The 23,634-nt window shown below is 34.6% G+C and overlaps 1 protein-coding gene across 1 annotated transcript in view; it reads right to left on the reverse strand.

Moving 5' to 3' along the window:
* Window positions 1-23,634, reverse strand: part of LRP1B (LDL receptor related protein 1B) — a 2,000,743-nt gene that overhangs the window by 290,083 nt on the left and 1,687,026 nt on the right. The window contains exons 44-49 of the mRNA XM_059166755.1: window positions 18,285-18,477; window positions 17,521-17,646; window positions 13,578-13,706; window positions 11,236-11,355; window positions 2,744-2,857; window positions 2,351-2,500 (exon numbers count right to left, since the gene is read on the reverse strand). Of these exons, the coding sequence (XP_059022738.1) occupies window positions 2,351-2,500; window positions 2,744-2,857; window positions 11,236-11,355; window positions 13,578-13,706; window positions 17,521-17,646; window positions 18,285-18,477 (832 nt within the window). The remainder of the gene's footprint in view (window positions 1-2,350; window positions 2,501-2,743; window positions 2,858-11,235; window positions 11,356-13,577; window positions 13,707-17,520; window positions 17,647-18,284; window positions 18,478-23,634) is intronic.

Raw genomic sequence — 23,634 nt, forward strand, 5'->3', positions numbered from 1 at the left:
CCAACCAACCAAACAACAACAACGTGGCACAGAACAGAGGAGACTAGGAAGATATGATAATCAAATCCAATCCAAGATTATATCCTGGATCTGAAAAAAGCACGAATAGAAAAACTTGTTAAAATCCAAATAATGTGGTATCCTATTAATAGAATTAAAATAAAATAACTAAGACAATTATAAAGTGAATTAGGCCAGGGCCAAATAAACATTTTTGGTAGAAAATATCTGTATTTCCATATTCATATTCATAAAAATTCCACATTCATATTCATAAAAATCAATAACATTGTAAAAACATTAGTGGATTTTTACTAAGAACATGTGGGCATGGTGTTCTTACTGTCCTATATTCTGAATACGTTTTGACAAGGTTTATAGAAGCACTCTCAACTTCAAAAAAAAGAGACAACTTACAATAGAATCTCTAAGACTGTTGTACCTCACAGAAATAGCATGAGAGTAATAAGTATTTGAATATAAAATTATTTTGTAAATTATATATTTTTAGATTGGGGAGAATTGTCATTATTATAACTTCTAAGACTGCATAAAAAATATTAGATTTTTCTCTACTGAATGTCATCAGTCCCCTTGCACCTTCAGGTTCCCAGTTTTGTAAACCATAGCCAATTTGGAAGCAAATCTTACAGCATATGTCCACTGTAATAATCCATGCACACTATAATAATCACACTATAAAATCCCTTATAACCCTATTAAAATAACAATCCCATTTTATTTTTTCAAATGTCAACTTTGTAGATTGAAGATGAAAATAAAATTTTTGACAGAATTCACCACTAAACCAAAAAGTCCTGAGTGTGATTTGTGTCTTATTTTTCTTAGGACTAGCCTAGATACAAGCTAAAGTACTTAGACTGACCTATTACTGGCTTCCTATCTGGCTGTCAATCTATGTCATCAGTCTACATAAGCTCCCCCATCTTCCTTCCCCATTATAATCATAATTCTTTATTAATGTTAAAAGTTAACTTTTAAAATAATTTATTAATATTAGAAATATATAAATATCACAAAGTTTTACATATGTATGTAATATGTTGTATATATATGTAAGTTTAATGGGTATCTGTTATATGTTGCTTTCATATTAATTTTAAGAATTGACTACAGCTATAATGAGGTACATAACTATTGTAGAAAGAACAATGGATTAAGAATCTAGACACCCAGGCTTTTTGAGTCTAAATCAATGTTACTATATTTCTTTTAAAATGTTTTATGTGACAAAAATAAAACGTGGAAGAGTTGTGGTGATATGCACAGTGACCAGTGCATATGTAAGCTCTCTACAGAAGCAGAAAAGTTCACCAGTTCCTCCTAGGATGCAGCTAGCCTTTCAAACCCAGAAGGAACAAAAATGGGATCATAGAATGTTACACATTGTCGAGCAAAAAAACAAACAAACAAACAAACAAAAAAAGGAATCTGCTATTGCCCAATTAAGTGATAGATTATGAATTAAGAATATTGGTTCTTCAGAGTTGATTGTGTATATGTGCATTGCTGTATAATTTCTTAAAATATTTCAAAATATTATTTATATGTCAACTAAACATGGAAAAATTGAGTGTAGCAGCAGGCTAAGGAGAGAGAGTTACAGTATGAGGACACATTTAATAATTTCCTATAAATCATACCTATTTCCAGTTAGAGTAATTTAACACCTTTACTTCCTGTATTAATTTTTTTTTCTGAAATAGTTAGAAAGGAACAGGATCATGACTCTTTAATGGAATTCCTTCTGCTAAGAATACAGACGACACTTTCAGAGCTTAAGTATATAAAGATGGTTAAAAGTCAGATATAAATATACCTTTCCCATCCTGACTCAGTGACAATTGTCATTATCCATACTACTATGTTGAAAGATTGCAAAACTTTACCAAAAAGCCCAACATGACAATAAAAGCTGTATGGCATTGAGTAAAGCCAGTGGTGAGAAGCATTGTCTTTCTCCTTTAGTCCACGGATAGTTTTTTCTCAGTGTGTGACACTTTCATGGCAACTTTAGAAATCACGCATTTTAAGACTTAATCACCAACTCTAAGAGGATTACTCATGAACTGAACACTAAAAGGAAATAGATCCAAATACAGAACAGATTTCTTGAGTATCATTTCACAACTCATTAAAAAGATCAAGGGACAAGTTTGGAATGGGATGATTACTTGTAATTTAGTCTACATTATTTAAATTTTAATCCTCATCACTGTATATCAAGACTAAAACTTAATAAATTTATTTTATACAATGAACCTCTAAATCTCAAGGCAAAGTTTTTTGTTGTTGTTGTTATTTTTTTTTTCTTTCTTTCTAAGATTACCTGGGCATTTTAATTCATCTGAGTAGTCCCCACAGTCATTAGACCCGTCACATATCCAGCTTGGCAGGACACACAGTGAGGTCGAATTACATCTTATAAACCCTGTGGTTTTCACTCCAAGTTTATAGAAATGTGTACAGTCTGTATTATCTACAAAGAGGTAAACAGAGAAATGAAAAATATCTCATCTGCAAAGATTACAAGCCTTATATGCAGGTCATAGAAACAAGCAAAGTTAACCTCATTTGAAGAAGTAAGAATGCAATTATCCTACACAACAGGGGTTAATTACATATCAATTCTGGACAAGGTTCAGTGGAACACCGGGCAGTATTCGATGGAATGCCAAAGGTACCCAGGGATGAACAAACAAAAGGCAGTGGATTATCTTACTGCAGTTCTTTTCATCTGAAGCATCTGTACAATCTATGTTCTGGTTGCATCGTGCTGATCTTGGAATGCATGTCCCGTCGGCACAACGGAATTCAACAGCAGCACAGGTGGAAACTGGAAAAACAGGTAAATAAATAAATGGATAGATGAGACCAAAGTGACTCCTCGTTCTAACATCTTCAGTACCAACGGTCCCTGACACACTGTGATTTGACACAGTTTTCCAACTTTGAGGTAGTGGGAAAGCCATATGTTTCAGTGAAACCTGTGCTTCAGATTTTGAATTTTGATCTTTCCCTGAGCTAGAGATATGCAGCAAGATACTCCCTTTTGATGCTGGTCGGCAACAGTGAGCCACGGCCCCCAGTCAGCCACTGTGATCATGAGAGTAAACAATCAACACCCTTACAACCGTTCTGTACCCAGATGCCATTCTGTTTCTCACTTTCAGTACAGTAGTCACTAAATTACATGATATACATGATACTGTATTATAAAATGGGCTTTGTGTTAGATAATTTTGCCCAACTATAGCTTAAGGTAGTGTTCTGAGCACATTTAAGATAAGCTAGTCTACCTATGACATTTGGTAGGTTAGGTGTAGTAAATGCATTTTCGACTTTGAGTATTTTCAACATAGGATGGGTTTACCAGAACATACGTGCACTGTAAGTTGAGGAAGATCTATATTTTAACGAATTCATGTAATTTTGTTTGGTTTTGTCTTTTTAATTCTGGGAAGTCAAACTTGACCCATGGCTTCCACCCACACCCCCAGGCGTGGGTCAGATGCCTCATATGTCTTCCCCTGTTGAGGTACTTACAATACTTTACTGAAATTGCTTGTGTATATATCCACTCCCCCACTAAGTTGTAAGCTCCATGAAAGCAGGAATTGTGCATGGTTCCCATCATAGTATCAGTGTAGTGCTAAGCCAATGTACTAAAACATCAAGTGTTGCTGAAAATTCTTTCTCCTTCCAAGTTCCAAAATATAAGGTTATAGCACTAAGCATATGTCTGATGGAAGAAGTATGGGGAAATCCCAAACTCGTTACAAGTAAGTGAAACATTCCCTCTGTCAGAAACAGAAACTGAGATGGAGAAACTGCTGAACATTTGCTTTATTACTCAGAGGAAATAGCTCAACCATACTAGGAAGTCTTCCATGCTATGTTATACTCCTTTACACGGCTATATCACTTACATTTGGTATAGGAAAGATGACTACCTCATGCCAAGAAACATAAATGTGCTATGACTTGTCTCTATTGTTAGAAAGTCTGACTTTCCAATTCCCTGCTATGCTTAGATGAAAATCAGTTTCAATATGCTACTGTCATTATATATACCTTATACAGAATAGCTTATGCTTAATCATATATTCATTTCTACTTTGCTCACACATTCATTACCATATAATGGTTTCCAGCAATATGTTGTGAACAGGTGCATGTCATGCTATGTACATTAGATTAACTTAGGTGAGATTTTTATTCCAAATTCAAATTTTCACAGGTTGATTATGTAAATGTACAACCTGAAGGGCTCTTTGACTATGCTACTTTTACTAGTGTTGATATTTTAAAGAGCCCATTTATTTATAAATAGAAATTATATCAATTGTAAATAGTTAAAATGCTACCTTAAGATATGCAAATTTTACTCAAGGGTGTAGATGTCATTTGTATTTCATAATGCACTGTTCTTATTATATTTAATTGTATCTTGCAATTGTATCCTTATTTGTGCTTAAATGATGATTAGAATAAATGTTTTATTTACAATTTGCAATTATAATCGCTTTAGTGTTTTCTTCATTAAAAATAACATCTTATTATATGAAACAGATAATGCTATTATGAGTAGAGATAAATATACTGTTCCAAACAGGAAAAAGAAATATTCTTCTTTTATGTCTAAAATGCAAAATCTCTTCCATATACCTTTCTATTACATTTTACATTCAATATTTTTTCAATAGAAATAGTAAATGGAATACATAATATAGAAAGTAATCATGACAAGCATTTATGTTTTGTTTCTTACTTTGCTGTCTGTCAGCAGTCTCTTATTAAGAAGTTGTGTTTCCACATGATTCCTTATAATCCCTTTATTTAGAAGACAGGATTCATTTCTCTATGAAACAACATCCTAGATAGTGGTAATGTCCTCTAGATGTGGTAATGTCATAACACCCTAGAGTTTCCATCTTACACGCACAGAGGTTAAGGGTTCCAGAAGAATTCCAACTGGAACAATCACAGTTCACCACATCATCTCCATCTCTCCCCAAACGTCCACAGAGCAGCTTCTGTGTACATTGTAGGGAGTCCATCTGAGGGGAGATTGGTGGCAGATAGGATGAAGAGGCAAATAATGACATCACTGACATGAGGATAGCATCTTACATAGCTATGAGGGCTGAAGATCCAGCAGTACTGCAGTAATGGAATTTCAAAAACTGTACTGGGGCTCTCAGGTGAAAGTCAACATAAAGAATACCTTGTGAGAAGAGCAGAGATGTGGAGCAAGTGGAACCCGGTTTTAGATGGAAGTCTGAGAAGAAGAAAGAAAGGAGAAGAACTCTGACTAGATGAAAAGAAATGGGAACTCTGAAGTTGAAATGAATGGCTAGGAGATAATATTTAAAAGAAAGACATGGAGGAAATGATGAGGTAGGGGTTAGAAGCAGGGGTAGAGAGCAGAATATTTGCAGGATGTGTTTTCTCCCATGTTCCAATGAAAAATTGGGCAATGAATCTTGGTGAGGAGGACAGGCAGGCCTATTAGAGTAGGCAATGTGCAAATAGGAAGACGATCCTTTTAGTTCAAATCCTCTCTTCACAGGGTACCTGACTTGGTATAGAATTTGAGACCCACCAGAGGATTAAGTAGTGTGCTAAGACGTACTGGGATTGGACATACTAAGTGGTTGCAGAATTTTGCATATGGCAGGGGCAAGATGGTTGTGGGGACTAACATCTCCAGCAACTCTAAGCAAGAAAGCAGAGGGGATGGCAGAGACCCAAGGGATGCAGGAACGTTATTAAATAGTTAAGCAAATACCTATTTTGCCAAAACCTCTTCTTCTGTGTTCCTTCAACTTATTTCCTCCTACTTTCTTTGGTCAATCAAGTATTGAAATTTGTTTCACCCTTAGGGTGATTTTTGAGGGAGAAATATGTTGGAATCTCTAATTTGTCAAGTGAATATGAAAGCTTTCTGACAATTTTTCCTCAGGCTAAAAGTCCTAAAAGAGAGAAAAGAAAATAATGTAGTCCAAATAAAGATAAGCCAAGTGAGAAATACTAGACTTTTCCCTCCAGATAGTCCAAAAGTAAAGTAAGCCTACAAAATGTGAGTGAAAACATACCGCAGCCACCCCAGGAATAGCAATGAGATATTACAAAGGAAGATCTGACAGGGATTGTAGATCAAAGTAGCACTAAGAAAAAAAGTAAAACCATTCTTCCACTCACATACTTTCTTAATTTTACTATTTCATCCACTTTTTTTTATCCCATGTCAGTTCTAATGAGATAAGAAGGATATAACATTGATTGGTCTTTCTGTGGTTTTCAGAACATTTCTTATGAATATCTTAAGTCTATGTTTTCTCTTCCAACTTCCGTGCCCAGCCTGCAGCACAGGGCAGCTGACATGGGAAAAAAAAGAAAAAAAAAAGGTTGGGGGTGCGGGAGAAAGAAAGAAAACATTAAATTTGCTGTCTTCTTGCTCTCTTCTGTTTACTTTCAAACCACATCTTTTCTTTAATTTACTGCTTAGGCTCTAAGGGTATGCAAACCCAGAGGAATGATGATTTCATCTATAAGAATGTTTATCCTTTTCCCTTAGCTTATTGTTTATGGAATCTTCAAAGTGTTGCTATGAACATGTGAAAGAAAGAAGGAAAGAAAAAAAGAAAGAAAGAAAGAAAGAAAAAAAAAAAAAAACCCTAACATCAGTTTCCTTCCCATCAGGTAGTCTTAGAACTACTTAGCTTTTTAGTCACCTAAAGGTGTCCAGGTGACCAAGGCAAACTCATATACTACCCAAGGAGAGTAATTATTAGACCCACCTCAATAGGAAGAGAAGGAGGGATTTCATGTATTCTCCCCCACTGATTCACCCAGCCTCTCACACACGAGAAGATATCAGAGTGACAAACTTTCTGAACAACTCCTCAGGTTACCCACCTCCACCCCGCCAGATAGCCTGGTATGTAACACTCGGGGGCACTAATAAAAGATTTACAAGAATTTAGGGTTTTGCTTCCCTTCAAAAGGAGAAGAAACCAAAACTGATTCCTTGGAACATCCATTTCCATTCTTCCCTGTGGGATAAGAATAATGATACTATTAGTTACTATGAACAGCTAAACTAAAGAAATAAAAGTGTAGCAGTACTTCAAAAAATTTACAGATGATTCCACCATCGCCTTTCTCCATAGCCTATCAAACTCTATACATTGACTTTTTATTGTACTAATTTAAAATCTTCATGTCTTAATTTACATTTAAAAAAATAATAGGTGGTGTGTGTGTGTGTGTGTGTGCACGTGTGTGCCCACATGTGTGCATGCATATATACAACAAAATACTGCACACATATGTTGCCCCGATGATAGAAACAGAAGTATCTAGAAGGAAAGATGCGGAGCAAGAGCTCCTTTTCCATTGTTCCTAAGCCCCTCCATCCTCCTTCTCAAACTTCATCATCTTTTAAGTACTGTAAGGTTCCATTTGTTGGATAAATACACATCTGAATTATAAGACAGACTGGCTTATGGGATATGGACCCAGAGAAGTCTTTCCCCTAGCATGTGAAATGTGACTTATAAAGATACCATGTAACCACACTTAACATGAAAGAAAAATCAAATCCAAAACATACAACTGTAATAAGTAAATTCTTATCTAAAAACCTACCCAATTGTTTATCCTAAAGGAGCTAGTCCACTTACTTAAATCTATTCATTTCTAGAAATAAGGTGTATGTTTGAGTTCCCATAAGTGCTTTTAGTTTCAAATGTCCTATATTATATGGGAAGAACTTCAAGGCCAAAGTTTCTGTTGTTGTTGTTGTTGTTTTTAAGGTATGCAATTATGATGATTTTTATACTATTATCACAAAAGAAAAGTTTTAACAGAAACTTGATTCACAAATAGAGTAGTTCTTGCCCAAGTATATGGCTAAGATAGCTATAACACAGAAATCAAGAGTTTAGCCTAAGAAAGGGGAAATAATGTTTTGAGTTATTTTCATTGTTATTCAGCAGCTGGAATTGATGATATTAATCAGAATAAAACCGATCTATATTTTTGGAAGACTTATGGCTTCTCCAGAAACATAGGAATTTAATATATACCTACCAGGTAGTAGGTGCTATATTTCATAAAACCAAACTCACTGACCAATTTATTTACTACCTTTGAAATTTTTTTTTTCATTTTTTCAAGAAAATCCACACTAACTTATTAACTTCCCATGGTCCCTTTTATGACTTTTGTCTTAAAATCTACTTTCTGTATCTTTTGTTCAGTTCCTTCACATTCTAGCTTGATATTTTTATCTTTAACCTAGTTTAATATCTTTATTATATTCTCCTTTCCTGCTTGCAAATAACTGATAAAACATGTCCTTTTGGGGGGTCTACTTCTAGTTTGTTTTCCTCCTTTCTTCCAAATACTTATCCATTTTTCTCTACTTATTCCCAGTATCTTACTATATTTTATCATTCTTTTATCTTCTATAGGTAATATGAAATAACAGCTGATTTAAAATCTGCACGAGTATTTGGCTCTTCCTAAACTAGTGTCAGCCTTAGATAGTAAGCTACTCAAGTGTTTGGCTAACGTCTTACAGTCTAAGGTGGCCGAGTAACTTCTGAGCCCTCTTCTAGCTCCAGAACGGTCTGTGTACATTCTGTCCTCTTCCACAAATCTGCATCACCTTCTCCTGCCATCTGTCTGTACTTCACTATTTCCTTTACCATCAGTCTTTTCTAAAAATAGACTTATTCACTCTATTTACTTCTTCGCTATCCATTTTCTGTACCAACTCAAAGGTTATCTGGCTTTTCTTTACCATTCCACTGAATTGACTTCCATGAAGGTAACAAAGAGATTATCTCCTATTTTCCAAATTCAACAACTGCCTAGTCTATACTGGCCTTCTTGCCTTCCCTTAGCACATTAAAATGCTAACTGATCCTCCCCTCTTAATAATAATAATAATAATAATAATAATGCCTTATGAAGATCTTTCCATTAGTCCTGTGATTCACTTCTCCTTTTCTTATATTATTAATGTCTTTAATTTTTTATTTCAGGAGGTAATTCTGATGTACTCCCCTACAACTATTATTCTTACCTCCTCTGAGCTTTCTCTGTATTAAGTCCAAAATTAACACTTCTATTCTAAATCTACCACCAGATCTCTATCTATCTAAATGTCTCTGGGACATTTCCATCTGAATATCTACAGGTGCTCTACTGTCAGAATGCAAACCATCTTTATTATCATATCCCTGATCCCACATGAATAAAAGTCCTAAAAAAATAAATTTAAAAATTAATGAAAGACAAATAATAATGTAAAAAGAGGGGGAAGAGTACACGAAACTTGTCTATTCTTTTCCATGTTTTCTCTATCTTTATTACACAAGAAGACCAGTTATGCCACCTTTCAAAATTCTGTTGTATCTGTCTCTCTTCTTTTTATTCTTAGCTTTGGCTGCTTTGATAGCCTCCTGTTTTACCTTTCTCATCTCAGCATTATAGTTTTCATTTGCACAAGCATAGTGACCCCCCCCCCCAGTTTTTTGAAATGTAAATTTGATTGTATTGGGTTTCTTTTAGACCTTTGGTAGGTAACTTTTTGGTGACTACAAGGTAAAGTTCATGTTCCTTAAAATGGCATCAAAAAACACCTTCAAGTCCTATCTCCTTCCTTTCACTTGCCTCACTTGCAAGTGAACCACTTGCCAATATGCAATCTGGCTCTAAACAAATCAAAGCATTTGCAGCTTTCAATGTTAGTCTCTCTACGTGGAATCACCTTCTATTTTGATCATTCTACCTTATTAATACTTTATTCCAACCCTCCCCTCAAAACTTATGTTTTTATATCTGCAATCATAAAACCTGATATACACCTTCATCTCTTCAACTATTTTTATTTGGAGTTTGAACTTCATAAGGGCAGGCAGAGGACTTATTAATTTTATGTCTCGTCCTTAATGCATTTTACCCAATGAAATATGTTGGGGAGTGAAAAATTTTAAAGGAAATTGGTTCAGAAAAATCTGTCTGGGGGCACTTGGCTGGCTCAATCGGTTAAGTATCTGCATTCGGTTCAAGTCAGGATCTCAGGGTTCTGGGATCAAGTCCAGCAGCAGCAGCAGCAGCAGCAGCAGCTCCCTGCTCAGCAGGAAGTCTGCCTCTTCATCTCCCACTGCCCTTTCCCCTGCCCATTCTTTCTCTCTCTTTAATAAGAAACTAAAATCTAGGAAAAGAAAGGAAAAGAAAAATCTGTTGCATCCAGATTTTAAGAGTCCTTAAATGTCAGACTAAAAAACTTGTTTATTCTGCAAATATAAAGACTCCATTTGTAATTCTTTATCAGGGCCATGATAAAAACAAAAAAACAAAAACAAAAACAAACAAAAAAAAAACAAGGTGAATGCTTACATAGTATTTTTTATATGCCAAGTTCTGTTCTGATTTTATTTAATATTAATGTACTCATTTAATGATTGCGTCTTTTACAGCTTGAGAAATTGAGGCAAAGAGTGGTTAGATATTTTACCCAAAGACACAGAGACAGCACTGGGGTCGAGGTTCTAACCGAAGTCATCTGGCTTACTGCTTGGTGTCAGTACGCACTCAGAACACATTTAGTAAAACATTACAGTATGACTACAACTTGGTGATTAACTAGAAAGAGTAGAGGCAGGGAGACCAGTTAAAGGACTATTCTGTTTATCTAGTCTCAAGGCAGATTGAAAGGGAAGATATTTCAAAGAACTGGATGATTTACTGATACATGGACTTATGGATTATAAAATGTAATAGAAAGAAAAATCAAGGATAACACCAAGGTTTCCTGTCCAATTGTTAGGAAAAGAATGAGGTCATGCAAAAAGCAGAGCACTGAGAAGTGAGGGGGAGCATTCTCGGAGCAGTACATTCACTGTTCCATATTCTGGAACAAATGTCCAATAAACACGGCAGTCAAACTGAAGAGGTGAGAAATGACAAGAGTTTTGAAGTGAGCAAAGGGACAGAAACAGAATAGAGATTGTACTCATAATTTCAACACACTAAAATAACTCCCCTCCAACAGCAATTAACAAAGTGTGCTTTATCGGTCCTGGCCGGGGCCATATACCAAAAGGGTGAAACTGTGATGCACTCAGGAATACACTACAGAAAATGTTCAGGAAACACTTTGCATAATATTCCTAGGCTGATGCCGCATATATTTACCTTTACAGTCCAATTCATCAGAATTGTCGCCACAGTCATTTTCACCGTCACATAACTTGCTGTGAGGAATGCAACGTCGGTTGTAGCAGGGTCTGAAACCTTGTCGACAGCTTCTGTTTTCTTATAAAGAAAAATAGAAACATCGTTGGAGGTCTTACAGAGATATTTTTACAAAAAAGAAAATCACAGATGAGTTCTCATTTCATAATGATGGGATCGGGATTGTGGATCTACAAAAGCAGCACTGAGTGTGATCAAAGCTCTGGATTAGAATATTCATGCATTATCAAGGAATTCATTCATTAAAGACCGTTTGACTAAGTGCTTTAACTTGAGTGATTCATACTTGGAGATCTGTTCAAATTATACCCACGTTATCATTTCTGATATTTGTGTGTCAGTACAGAAGTAAACATATATTCAACTCTCAAGAAATAAGTCTTTACCTTAATAGTCACAAAGACACTCTCAACACCTATCTCCTATCTCCTTTGCATTTCATAAGGCTTTTATAACAAGAAAAAAAAATAGTGGCAAAATATGTATTCCTGAACCAGTGAATCAGAGGCTTACCTAATATCCTAAATTTCTCTTAAGCATCATCTAAAAATTCTTGATTTCCTAAGGAGAAGAATAATTACCTTCTGAATTCTGTTTACCTTAAAGAGAATCTCCTGACACTTTCTGATTTCAGGCAGAAGGTCCTAGCTGTCATTTACTGAACACCAATTTTTGCGCCTGGCTCTATAATATGGAGCAAATGTAAACATCCATCTGTTTATTTAGTGCTGTAAGCCAATATTCAAACTAAGTTTGTTTTGTAGGGAAAAACTAAAATATGGAGAAGTACCCTTGCTCATACTGGTCATACACTAGTGGGTTTAGGAATGAAGATTTAACTTTGGGTGTGATTACAAAGCCTAGAATCTATACCTACGGTTGTCAAACTATAGCCCACAGGCCAAATGCAACCTCATAGCCTGTTTTTGTATAGCTGTGACACTAAGAATGGTTTTTATATTCTAAAATAGTTGCAAAACAAATTATTTTAAATAAAGGATATTTCATAGCGAGCATTTTTGACCCACAAAACCTAAAATACTTAACTAACTAATCCTTTGCAGAAAATGATTGCCAACCCCTGTTCACGTCACTATTATCTTGCTTCTCAGAAGGTAAAAATAATGTGAAATATATTCCTAAGACAATTCATAATAAATGCAAATTTTCAAGCTGATTATTATTACATTTTTATATCCTTTAATATTTTCATAGCATATAGGGCATAACCACTCAAATGAATACGCCATTCACTAAAGTTTTAGTTACAGATCAATTATGGGCAGATTAGATCTGACTATGATTTTAACTGAAAATCTGTGATCCTGTAACAAAATGAATGAGAGGACTGCCTGCGAATTTCCCAAACTCTTCCCTGCTCTTATTTTAATCACTTTTTGATTATTTAGGAATAATTATTATCTAATCGAACAAAGGAGGAAAAGTATAAACCAAATATAGCAATTTCATGTACAGATTCCTGAATTTTACAGAGCATACAATACCAATACTCTAATACTATAGTACAAAAATAAATCATACCAATTTAGAAATAATCTGGAACAATTCTAGAGTAACTATTAATCATTACACATATTCAACATTCCAGAAAAAATATTGTGATGAAGGCTAGTATCAGTGGCTTACTGGGCTCGGAAAAGCCAATCTCTACTCCCCTGAGAGAGTGAAAGTTTGACTATCACTTAATGTTATCACTTAGTGTCACCTACAGAGACATAGCTAGAGGAATTCATGCTTGATAAGGAGGATGGCTAATGCCATCAGCCTTTGAACCCAAAGACACTAACCCTAAGCCAATCCTGGAGGCAAGAATAAGGACAACACTTTGATATCAACTCAACAACATGCTATTATTGACTGATAAGACTTTTGTGCAGGGCAAACTTACAATATACACCAATGACTAATAATTCTGGCTTACATTTTTTAGGAATGTAAACCTAAAACCTATCACTTCATGATAAGTAAGACAGCTTAAATAAAGGCCCCTGTTGTATTTAAACTTGCACTTTGTAGGTGGAAAGCCATGAGAAAGCTCATGGGGAAACCCCATGAGCCGTGGGGTCCTAAATAGGACATAGGGAGTCTCATTTAAACAAGAATAGAAGGCCAAAATCAATTACCTTAGACCTACATGGTAATGAGCTACATTAAGGAAATCATACATGTGAGCTAAATGGAGACAATCAAGCTCAAAACTATGAAAATAATTCCAAACTTCTCTCTGAAGTGAGGACATGCATCATATATGAGCCACTTACCACAGTAGAGCAGTTTTTCATCTGACTTATCCTTACAGTGAGGCACGCCATCACAGGTGAGCTCATAGTCAATACATTCTCCGTTTCCACACTCAAACTCTGAATACATGTTGCAAGATGAATTTTTAGCTGAAAGGGAAAAAAAGTCTATGTTTTGATTCAATAACAAACATTTCTGGTACCATAACATCTCTTTCCCTTAATCTTCATTTTTCTTTTCTACCTATTTGTATATTGGGGTAATTATTTTGTGACTGTATATGTGTGGAAAGAAGGATGGGCTTTGGGGGAGTATATTTATGCATCTTAGCATAGCCTTCTACCTTAAAAATAAATACTGAAAAAGAGCCAATCAAAGGATCCCTGTACATATGGAGAGAGGATTTTTTATGTGTGTGTTTTCTTATTAGAAACTACATTCTTCAACACATTGGAATTTTCCAGAACACAGAATTCTCAGTTTTCTTTCTTTGTTTGTCTTTCTTTGTTTCTTTTTCTTTCTTTCTTTCTTTCTTTCTTCTTCTTCTTCTTCTTTTTTTTTTTTTTTTTTTTTTTGAGTACAGTTGATGCTCAACTTATTTCAGGTGTAGAGTTCTCATTTTTTAATGCTTGCCTTGATTTGTCTCATCTAAATCTCCCTCCAGCTGATCTTCCTCCCCAACTACCTTTTAAAGAAGTCTCTGTAGGAGTTTTCATTGTTCAGAAGTACTGGAATTGCTAAAAGTATCCTCATCAGCCTCTTGTTAAATATGGTGAGAGGTACTGGAGGCGGGATGGCCACACAGGGCCAGAGACTACTCCTTGAGATGCAGAGGAAACTGTGGGTTGAACTGGGGGAGGCCGAGCACCTGAAAAGCATGTGTAAGAGAAGCTTATGGGCTCCAGATGACCACTGCCATATGTCCCATTTCTAAATCTCAAGATTTTCTTAAGAAATTATAAGTTTGAGTTTTTATGTGACTTGTCCAATCTCTGAGACCAGACTAATAGCAACAAAGTAGAAACAAACAAAACCCATCTTTCTATAGCTAGGTTTCATCCCTGGAATCCCAGTATGTGATCCTTGTTTTAGAAAGATCTCTCCTGGGGAAAATGGACCTATTTTTATTCTGAAGCAATAGATTTACCAATAGTCATTTAGAATGCAATTCTGTCCCTGCATTATATGTTGTTTGCTTGCTTATACTCCATTGCTCATTGAATAACTGTACAGTGAAATCCAGTCATACTAATTATATTGGAGATAATTGGAATTCATTTATCTCTACTAATGCAGAAAACATAGCTTAATTTTATAATTTACTATCAACTTCTTTTCAAAGTTGTATTTTAGAAATATTCAATTACATGGCTACTAATACGACTTGAAGTTTACAGTGTTTTATTTCTTTATTGTTCCTAAAATTTATCTCATTTTTACAGGTTATCTATTTATCTACCTATGACTTCTAACTGGACTCTTTCAATGTTCATTTTTTTCTTCACTTTCCAAAACAAATTTTTTTTTTTTTTCTTAGTGCAGACTAAATTTGGTAGGGTAGAAAGTTATTTTAGAGAAAGTAACAAAGAATTTAAAAGTCTAAAAATATCATTAACTTCAAAGGAACAAGTGTTAAGAAGGGTACTGACATTACTGCACATGATCACATTCAAGCATTAACTGAACAAAATTCACTTACTGAGAGGCTACTGACTTTCCCCAACTTACTGTCTACTTGAAGCATATCTTGTTTAACTTCTCACTTCTAAGGAAAACTGTTATGATTGAAAATGCAAATTTTTCTTTTATAATAATTATGCCTTTGAGGGAAAATACAACAAAAATGTTCATATTATGTAAAATCAAACCTTATATAAGCACAATTCTTGCTTAGGTATGTTCAATTGAAATGGCGTTGAGTATTTTATATTTCTTTGCAGAAACAAAAAAGTGGTTCAGCTGTCCTCTAATTCTCTTACAAGGTAATTACTTCAATTATATTTGTTATTCTTATTTCTAGTGTAGATGTTGATAAGGTTAGGAACGTTGTGTAAAATGGAATTGCCTCATCTTTCTGTCAAGAGTTATGACAACACATGCTTTTCCCTCTGCTGTCCTGAGGGAGGTGTTAATAAATGGCCTTTCACCCCTTCAACACTGCCATTAACATTCATGAACTGCTCTGGATGAACTAATTCAGATGTGGATATAGATATGCCAGAAACATCCTCATTTCCCAAAGATGGATTTGACAAGAAGTCACTCTCCAGCCTCTCGGCTGGACCACAGGATTTCAATATGAATGCACCATGGATACAGGACGCTTCTATAAAGGTCTGTCTGCTCTGAGGAATCCAATATCACTCTATAGTTGCATGCGGATACAACTGTGCTTGTTTAAAAGATAGTTTTCTTTCTGATTCATTCCCTCTCATCAATAGAGAGAAGCAGGTGGCTTAGTAGGGACAGATGTATCTAATCTATTTTGGAGCAAGGACAGGCATCCACTGTATACAAATAAGCCTTGCTGTTTTGACTGAAGGCATTGCTTTTCTACTGGCCTGGAGTGACCTGTGAAAGAAACATGAGTGATTCTGATGCATGACTAACACTCCAGGCTTACAGATGGCATCCGATCCAGACCATTACAGCTGAAACCACAAAAGCAAACTGAAAGAGAGAGTTTAAACAATTGCCTGAGCAATTCAAGGAAGTGTTAGGTTACTAGGAAATACGGGAATTTGTGGCCTGAATTATTAAAATTGGCTGTCTTCATTTAAAGTTCACTGACCAATTGCATCACTCCCTATTTGCTTAAATAGGAGTCTTTTACTTCTTTCACTAAGAGGTGCCCCTTGGATTGTGGTACCAATTCACAAAGCAAAAAGATATGTGTATATTCTTATCTTAGGTGCAATTGTTTTTAAGGTAAAGAAAATGATATTAAAGTGCTTGTATTAGAGTACACAACAGATAAAACAGATCTTCCTGGTAAATAAAGACCAAAAGAATACAGAAGATAAACATGGAATATACTTCTACCATCTTGATACTTATTTTTATAATGTATACATACTCAACTCTGTTGATTTTCTAAAATGAAGATCTAAGATGAGGATACAGAGAAGAGGGAAAAAAGGCAAAACAATAGCCACATCCTGAGAGTGAGTTCACCAGTCCCCAAGATGTTTGTCTCTTGTCTTTATTATACACAAATAGTCTTAATGTTAAAGATAAATTAACATTCTTTATGTTGCTGGCTAGTTTCTCATAGCAACATTGGAATACTTGAACTCTTATTTATTTTGAAAACAGTTTGAAAACTTAGCTGCTAATAAGTGTATACTGTAATGGTACTAATTAAAGATTGTAATGCCTTTTGGGAGGTATAAACATCATGCAAGGCTGCAATGTTACATTCTTAATTAACTGTTTGGAAATGATTACAAATAAGCTGCATGAGCCATTCTCTCTCATTTACATACTGTGACGGACTGAGTGGTTTTACTACAAGGCTACTGATCTACTGCCTGTATATTGGTTTATTTCAGCTTTAATTAATTTTGCTATTGACTTAATTCTCAAAGTTGTAACCACAGCTTTTCAGATGATTTGCCGGTATTTCTTTAACTAATCCAACACCTCCCAACCCGCAATAGGGGGTACACCGTTTGTCACTGTTCTGGTTATCATTATCTATCTTATGGGTTACAACTAAGTCGAATGGTAAATCAAGTTCTTTTTAGAATAGAGAGATATGTCAACTGGGCATCTAAGATTGGAGGAGAGTACAACTTCATGAACATTAAAACAATTTCAATGTCCATGTGTACTTTTTTTTTTTTTAAGATTTTATTTATTTACTTGACAGAGAGACACAGCGAGAGAGGGAACACAATTCAGGGAACCCATGTATGCCTTTGAGTAGCTGTATCATATCACATTTCAATTGTCTTTACTTACTCACACATCTGTTGTCATCTAGCAATATTCGATCCCCTCTGCAGGAACAATTTACTCTCCCATTAGGAGTTAAAAGGCACAGGTCATGGCAACCTCCGTTTAATAAGGAACATGGAGAAAGTTCACCTGCAATGAAGAGACTTTATTGTAACATTTTATATTGGATTTCTATTCCATGATAGATAGAAATTAATAGCAAACTGTTACGCTGCCCCCATCTCTCAGAGATATAACCAAGGAAGATTCAGGACTTTTGAAAATCCAAACATCACAAGAGATAAGAACGTTAGAAAAACATGTCACGTAAGTCATTTCATCATCTAAAACAGTACTCAAGGATGTCATGGCATCAAATAAACTAGTATCACCTAACAACATACTGACACTTCAGGCTGCAATTTTTGTAGGTGTTCCAGTGATTAAAGCTCTTTTAAGCCCAGATGTAAGCTTATTTACCAAGAAGTATTATTTTCACGGAAACAACTTGATTTGAATGTTTGAAGATTGAGAGTAAGAGAGAATAAATTTCCCAGAAACGAGTGATTAAAAAGGAATTGTTCTTCTGTTGATAAATTAAGATGCTCAAGGTAACTTCTGTAGTTACCTTGAGCATTTCAGATAATTTTAATACATTGAGTAGTCAAATCCTGAACACTACCCCAGGAAATTTAAGAAAACAAAATTCAACTAAGTATTACTAGAAAACATAATTTTTTGAGAGATTATATTATTAAGAAATACATTTAGTTTCTAGTGTAACTTACAGCTATTGGTGTCATTGGCAACAGCTATGATTCCCATTGGTTGATGTGGAATATCAGAACGAAGAATTTTTGTATCTCCCCCTGTGTATTTGTTGGAACGCAGAATAGCTCTTCTTCCCCAGTCTGACCAGAAGATATAATTGTCATAAACAGCTAAACTGAGGAAAGTTCCTGGCCCAGATTTAACAATCACCTGAAATAAATTTAAATATATATATATATTTTAAATGAATATGTATATCTTCATCTTCATCTATTTTTGCTTCAAAAATTAAAAAAATAAGATTAATCAATAAAAAATAATCAGATAAAAATGCATTTTACTAAATGTATTATCATAAAATTCTTTATAGCTTTATTTTAAATGCTTTAATCACTCTTAGCATTTACAATGTGTTTATTTATTATTTTAAGTATATTTCTATTTACTAATCATTCAGCTTATATAAGCAACTGCATTTTTTCAGTATTATGAAACAAAATCACCAGGTCAAAAATATGAGATTGTGATTATTAATAAACATTTATCTTCATTAAGAATCATCAGATAGCCAGTGAACACTAATCAAGCTCTCAAAACTATAAAAGGATTATAAAGAACTATAAGACCCAGGTTTTTCCTTCAGGAAGTTTTCACCATGAGTGATTAAACCAGCTATACATATATTGGTAATAAAAGTTTAAAAGTAAAGACAAAACCTCTACTTAGACCAAAATAAAGGACTAGATTTACCTTCTCAATAAGACAACTATAAAACTGAATAAAATATATAAAACAAGGCTTTTCAGCACATTTGACATCAGGTAAAAAGGACAAGTATTCCTAATTAATTCAGGAAATAAACTGAGTGAGTCTCATCATGGCCATGGCTAAAGGCCTGAGAGAGATTCAAGTAGCAGCCTAGAACAGAAGAACCCAACAGAACCTAAACAACTCCCTGAGTGGAGTAGGGCTGAGAATTAGAGGGCAGTGGGGTTAGATCTCATAGTGCAGAGTGTCAGAGAAGAGAATGTAACAGAAAAAGAATTCTAGGTATCTGCATAGGGCTCTCCTGGATGATTCGGCCAAGTACGAAGCACATGCACAAGCATGTAATGCAACTTCAGGTTGGTGAAAGAGCCATGCACAAGGATCAGAGAGAAGAGTTCCCAAAATTCACACAGGTCCATGAATTGTGTTTGTTAACGCCAACCAGATTTGAAAACTTGCCAGTTCACGAGAGTCTGAATAGAGTAACTGGAAGAGTCTTGCCTCAATAATGCCAAATAATCAACCCTAGACTAACTTTGCCCTAACTCCTAATAAAATTTAAAGGAAGACCTCAAAGGATCAAACTCTTTCACATAGCTTAACTCTTCCTCAGAATAGAACTCAGGTATTTTAATGGAAATATGAAAAATGTACCACTAAGCTACTAGGCAAGAAAAGATATAAAAGAAAAAGAAATATCTCAAATTAATTCCCTCAACAAAAATGCTAAACCTGAAGTATAGAAAGGAAAAAAATAAAGACAGAGAAATCAAAGAAATAGAAAACAGAAAAAAAATCAATAGACATCAATAGGGCACCTGGGTGGCTCAGGGGGTTGGGCCGCTGCCTTCGGCTCAGGTCATGATCTCAGGGTCCTGGGATCGAGTCCCGTATCGGGCTCTCTGCTCAACAGGGAGCCTGTTTCCCTCTCTCTCTCTCTGCCTGCCTCTCTGTCTAATTGTGATCTCTGTCAAATAAACAAATAAAATCTTTAAAAAAAAAATCAATAGACAAAAATCAATGATATTTTAAAAATGGTTATTAGAAAACTATAAAATGGATAATATATAATGATGATGTGGGGTTTATTCCACAAATAAAGATTGATTTCACATTTAAAAAAACCTATTAGTATAATTTACCATACTAACAAAAAAAGACAACACATGTGAAGATCTTAATAAATGCAGAGAAATTATTTATAGGATATAACATCCATTCCTGATAAAAACTTAGAATAGAAATTAAACTAGGAACAAGAGGAATGATCACTCTCACTTCTACTCAAGCTTTTCCTAGACTTTCTAGTCAGAATATTAAAGCAAAAAACACAATATTTTTAAGAAATTGGTGGGGGAAGGAGAGGAAGAAATCAAAATGCATTTATTTGCAGGTGACATAATCCTCTACGTAAAAAAATTCAAAAAAGTCTACAAGAAAAAAGGTGCTTAGACTAGCTAATATACCTAGTAAAGCTGTATGATATAAGATTGCTACAAAAATTGTGTATACTAACAATAAATAATTGAAAATTAAAATAAAATAAATTTTCCAGTGGCATAGACAAATATGAAATACTTAGTTACTTATGTAAAAATATGTACAAGAACATAAAAACTATAAAACACTGTTAAGAGAAACTAACAAAAACCCAAATAAATAAAGAGATATACCCTATTCGTGATTTGTAAGATTCAAAACCACTAAGATGTCACCTCTCCTCAAACTGGTAAATTATACCTAATGACAATAAAAACCCAGTAGACATTTTCTAGAAATTGACAACGTAATTCCAAATTGTGTGTGGAAATGCAAAATATCTAGAATACAAAAAACAAAACAAAACAAAAAGGCAAAAAATAAGTCGTTGGACTAACACTACCTCATTTCAGGACATAATAAATTGACAGTTACCAAGTCAGCGTAGTATTGGAAAAAGACAGAGAAATACATCAATGGAACAGATGAGAGAGTTCACAAAGAGACCAATATGTACATGGATAACTATTTTTTAACAAAACTTTTTTTAAAAAGATAGTTTTTTCAACAAATGGTACTTGAATAAATAAATATGCATAACCAAAAACTAAAGTTCCATCCATTAAAAAAAACAAACAACTGAAAACATATCATAAGCCTAAATATAAAATTTAAAACTATAACATTTCTAAGGAAAAATACAGAACAAAATCTTTATGACCTTAGGGTAAGCAAAGATTTCTTAGGTATGACATAAAAAGCATGATTAATGAAAAAGACTGATAAAATGAAATCAATCAAATTATAAAACTTCTACACTTCAAAAGATAATGATAAGACAGTGAAAGATAAGTCACAAACTCTAAAACAATATTTGCAAATCTTGGGTCTAGCAAAGGACGCATATTGAAGAAAAATAAACCACACTTCCAAAACTCAAAATTATCATGAATATATAACCTAACAAAGAATGGGAAAGAGGTTTGAATAAACATTTTATTAAAGAATATATATGCATGACAAATAAGCATATAAAAAGATTATTGACATCATGAGACACTAGTAAAGTAAAGTTAAAATTACTGCACCATTCTTAGAATAAAACTAAAATGGCTGACAAACCAAGCATTGGTGAGGATATGGAGGAACTTACAGGAATAGAAAGTGGTACAACAAACTTAGAAAACAATTTCTCATTTTCTTACAAAGTTAAACGTACAACTAGCATATGATCTACCCTTCTATTCCCTGGCATTTGTTTACCAAAGGAATTTAAAGCATGTATCTATATAAAGACTTGTACACAAATGTTCACAGAAGCTCTACTTGTAATAAGCAAAAACCGTAAGCCACTTAATATCCATGTACAGATTTATGCATAAGCAAATCACACATATCCATATTATCTTAAGCTTGGGTATGTCCTCAGGAGCTCGACTTTAGCAAAAAGTTGAGTTTTGCTATGTCAGTTTAGCTGGACTCCCTTACTCTTGATACCTAATCACCATCAATATCTTCATCCCCTGGACTCCCCCAGTGAAGTATGATCACTTTAACCTACCATCACCAAGAATCTTGTTAGGTCAGTGTACGCAGAATCCTCCTTTAACTACTGATGTTTCCTCTTAGTAATCGTTCATCCATTCTCTCCTTGGCTATAAATTTCTACTTTTTCTTCTGTTCTGTATTGAGCCCATCTTTTCTCCCTACTACAAAATTCCATTGCAATACTCCCTCATATCTCTTTTGATAGTCCTGAAAAAAGCCTGTATTGATGATTTAACAAGTATCATGGATATATGTTTTCCTTAACACATACAATGTAGTACTATTGAGAAAAAAAGAAAAAGATGAACTATTGGTATATGTAACAATATGGCTGGTTTTCACAATAATTATGCCAAATGAAAGAAACCAGACAAAAACAAATACATAGTATATGATACCACTCATATAAATTTAAAATGCAAACAAACAAAAACAACAACAAAACAAACAAACAAAAACAGTGTTTCCCGTGGACTAGGTGGGCAGGGGCAGGACAGAAACAGAGGGAATAAAAGGAAAATTAATAGATTTACCATCTATTCATTTTATTTCACTTCTGATTCTAAACCTATTTCACTTGTGGCCTACCCAAACAGTTCTCAACTCTTCAGGAAATCAGTGGATGAAGAGAACAATAGTTTAAACATGAGTATATATTTGCTAGTTGAATGAAGAGCTCAGATAATCAGAAGAGAGAATGTGACATGAAAAATATAGAAAGAAAATAAATAATTATACCACAGAGATATAATTAGTTATCATTTTGAAGTAGGAATATATATTTTCTCTGCCACCTTCCGCTGCCCCCAGTAAGAAGGCAGGCACTGCAAGCCAGGAAAAGGGTTGTCACCTGAACCTGATCATATTGGCATGGTGATCTTGATTTCTCAGCCTCTAGAACTTTAAGAAATAGACCTCTTGTTGCTTAAGCCTCCCACTCTATGGTATTTTATATCAGCATGGGCTGATTAAGCCAACAGTTTCACTCCTTCCACTTAGAAGAACCAAACTTTAAGATTTATATCCATTTTAAGTCTTAATCAACTAAAAAAAAAAATCAAAATGATGAAGGAAAGATTGTTTTCTATGAGAGTGTGAAAATGAGAGCTGCTCTAATGTGCTATCTGGGAAGATTTCCCTGAAAAAGGGAGTGATGAATACTCAATAGGACAGGAAAAGAGAAAGACAGAGGAAGCGCTTGGAGCAGAGGGAACACCTGGTGTAAAAGCCAAGAAGAAGGGAGAACAGAAAATGTGGGGAAAATGAATAAAGAGGAAGGGGAATATGGGTCATCCAGATATCTAAGAGAATCTCATGAGGGGCAGGGTGAGAAAGGCCAGAAGGGCAAACGTACAGGGCCTTCCAATCAAGGCTACGGCCCTGAATTTTGTTCTGAAAGTTATAGTAAATCTCTCGTGCTTTTTAAGCCATTAATATCATTATTGGTTCATAGTTTTAAAGATTATTCTGCCTCTGGTGTAGAGACTAGATTAGATGAAAACGAAAGAGCTGCAGAGAGACCAATTAAGATGTACCACATTTGTCCAGGAAAGGGATAACACTTGATGTTTT

This window comes from Mustela lutreola, chromosome 3 (genome assembly GCF_030435805.1).
Source record: "Mustela lutreola isolate mMusLut2 chromosome 3, mMusLut2.pri, whole genome shotgun sequence".
Classification (NCBI taxonomy): domain Eukaryota; kingdom Metazoa; phylum Chordata; class Mammalia; order Carnivora; family Mustelidae; genus Mustela; species Mustela lutreola.